Source organism: Hyaena hyaena, unplaced genomic scaffold (assembly GCF_003009895.1).
Source record: "Hyaena hyaena isolate Hyena2069 unplaced genomic scaffold, ASM300989v1 scaffold_888, whole genome shotgun sequence".
NCBI classification, from domain to species: Eukaryota; Metazoa; Chordata; class Mammalia; order Carnivora; family Hyaenidae; genus Hyaena; species Hyaena hyaena.
Genome location: NW_024081521.1, coordinates 631,860 through 634,769, shown reverse-complemented (window position 1 = coordinate 634,769; position 2,910 = coordinate 631,860). Strand labels below are relative to the sequence as shown.

General features: G+C 36.3%; 1 protein-coding gene across 1 annotated transcript; it reads left to right on the top strand.

Annotated features, from left to right (window-relative positions):
- The first annotated feature begins 1,202 nt into the window (after nt 1-1,202).
- On the top strand, nt 1,203-2,159 carry LOC120222549 (olfactory receptor 13C4). The gene has a single exon (XM_039220419.1). The coding sequence runs from the start codon at nt 1,203-1,205 to the stop codon at nt 2,157-2,159; it is 957 nt and encodes a 318-aa protein (XP_039076350.1).
- The last annotated feature ends 751 nt before the right edge of the window (nt 2,160-2,910 follow it).

Sequence of the window (2,910 nt, the reverse complement as noted above, 5' to 3'; positions counted from 1 at the left end):
CTGACTCACTAAAGGTAAACTAAAGCCTTGCTACTCAAAATGTAGCCCCATGTAAGCTGCTTCAACATATACTTGCAGCTTATTAAAAATGCAGAATCACAAGCTCTACCTAAAAGAGAATTTGGGTTTTAACAAGATCCTCAGGTAATTTATGTGTCTACGAAGAATTTGGAAGACTGAAGTAGTTGGTCCTTCATTATTCCACCAAGGCCAACATTTCTGGATAATAGTTGGTGGGAAAACAGTGTATAGTAACTTGTGGTGTCATCGCCCCAACAGCTGCACTGCACTGGCAAAGATTGGAGCTTCAAGTTAACAGGTTGGATAACTTTGGCCACATTCTGTTTTTCACGTTTGAAAAAAAAATAGGGATAATGGGAAGATTAATTACTTTTTTATAAAGTATAAAGTGCTACACATATATACACAAATATAAGCATTATTACTGTTTCCTCAGGTTCACTTAAATAAATAATGACGAATAACTTTGAAGCCAGAGAATAAAACAAATGAAGAGAAATTATTGTTCTTCAAAGATTCTCCATCAGATTTGTGCACAGCTGATCTATACAGTGGCATTATAGGAAAAAATAAAATAATAAGTGTGGGCCATGACTGTGAGTTCAACTAACTGCCTTCAAGCAGATGTTAAATTGCTGTGTACATGATTCAGTTTACTATGATCAAATGTCTGTCCTATAAAAATGCACAATTTGACTGAAAAGAATGTGAGGCAAACAAATATGCATAAAAATAAAATTTGTTTACCGTTTTAAACATTTCTGTTAAACACAGAATCAGAATTTCAATCCTTGGTGAGTTGTCTTTTGCCTTCCTAACACTCTTCGGACCTGAGTAAAATGATGAAGTCAAGTTTATTGCCTGAATATTCTAGGGCTTTTAGAAAACTCAACATAGAGTGTCTTCGGCAGTTGGAAGATTGCTTCTAGGTAGATATTCGTGCATAAGACACTGCATAGAAACTCTATGCCTAGTTTTGCATTGTAGGCATTCCTAATATTGCATTCTAGGCATAAATATTTTTGAGGATAACAACAGATGACAGAAGCAGATGACAGAACTTCAAAGAAAACAGTTGATTTTACCCTAAGAGTACTGTTACTCAAAGCATTTGTTACAGTTGTTGCTTGGCAATGAAAACATTTTGTTAGTTCTTCCTTTCATACGCTGAATGCTGAGACATGGATACATTGAACAAGACATTTGTGAAAGAATTCATTCTACTGGGACTCTCTGGTCACCCAAAACTTGAGATAATTTTTTTTTCTCTAATTCTAGTAATGTATCTAGTGATTCTAACTGGCAATGGTGTTCTGATCCTAGCAAGCATCTTTGATTCTCATCTTCACACCCCCATGTATTTCTTCCTGGGCAATCTGTCTTTCCTGGATATCTGCTATACATCCTCCTCTGTTCCCTCAACTTTGGTAAGCTTAATTTCAAAGAAAAGGAACATTTCCTTCTATGGATGTGCAGTGCAGATGTTCGTTGGGTTTGCAATGGGGTCAACAGAGTGTTTCCTCCTTGGTATGATGGCTTTTGATCGCTATGTAGCCATCTGTAACCCTCTGAGATACCCCATCATCATGAGCAAGGTGGTGTATGTACTGATGGCTTCTGTGTCATGGCTCTCTGGTGGAATCAACTCAATTGTGCAAACATCTCTTGCCATGCAGTTGCCTTTCTGTGGGAATAATGTTATCAATCACTTCTTATGTGAGATTCTAGCTGTCCTCAAGCTAGCTTGCACTGATATATCCCTCAATTATGTTACCCTAGCAGTATCAAATATGGCATTCCTGGTTCTTCCACTGATAGTAATTTTTTTCTCCTATATATTCATCCTTTACACCATCTTGAGAATGAACTCAGCTACAGGGAGACGCAAAGCCTTTTCTACCTGCTCAGCACATTTGACTGTGGTGATCATATTTTATGGTACCATCTTCTTCATGTATGCCAAACCCAAGTCTCAAGACCACCTTGGGAGTGACAATTTGCAAGCTACAGAGGGGCTTATTTCTGTGTTTTATGGGGTATTGACCCCCATGCTAAATCCTATAATCTATAGCTTGAGAAATAAGGATGTAAAAGCTGCTGTGAAATATTTGCTAAATTGGAAAGGTGTTAACCAATAAGACCAAAGGGAAATGTGAGTCTTTAATGTATAAAGAATAGAAATAGCATCTTTGGACAACCATTGAGAACCTTCTTTGAGGAAAGCAAAGTTTATAAAGAGAGATTTTTATTCTCTATCTTTACTGGCCAAGTTTAGCTATAATGACTAAGAATAATAGTCTGCCATAAACTCAGATTGTAATAGGGTCTGATTTATGTCTCACAAAGACCATGAATTACATTAGAATCCCATCCATGGTGATATCCAAAATTAGTGTTTCTGGTGTCATGTGTGACAACACAATGGAAAAAATCACACATAAGCTTTGGAAATAGAGAAGCAGGAGTATAAATTCTACTCTATAAGAAACTACTTAAATTAATATTGGGAAAGTTACTTATTCTTTCTAAACTTTAGTTTCCTTATTTACAAAAAGGAAGTAGTTAAACACTGTTCCCAGTGTTATTATAAAGATTCAGTAAATTGCACAAAGCACCTGGCATAGTGCCAAGTTCACAGTAGTTCTCTTTGTAGAGGGTGTTGAGCTTGACTTTTCCTGTTGACTCAGAATGTAGGAATTAAAGACTCCAAATTAAAGATAAAAGACACTAGCTAGCACCCCTTTAAAAAAAAAAAACTACCAGTTACTAGGGTCAGCCATCCTTTTCTTAATTCTTCTTATTAACATCAGTCATCACTTTTCTTTGCCCTTTCTCCCCACATAGCTATATAAAAAAAAAAATCAAGAAATGGAAAGATAGAATCAAGGG

Excerpts from the sequence above, each read along its gene's own strand:
- LOC120222549 (XM_039220419.1), top strand. The coding sequence starts at position 1,203 with ATGGATACATTGAACAAGACATTTGTGAAAGAATTCATTCTACTGGGA.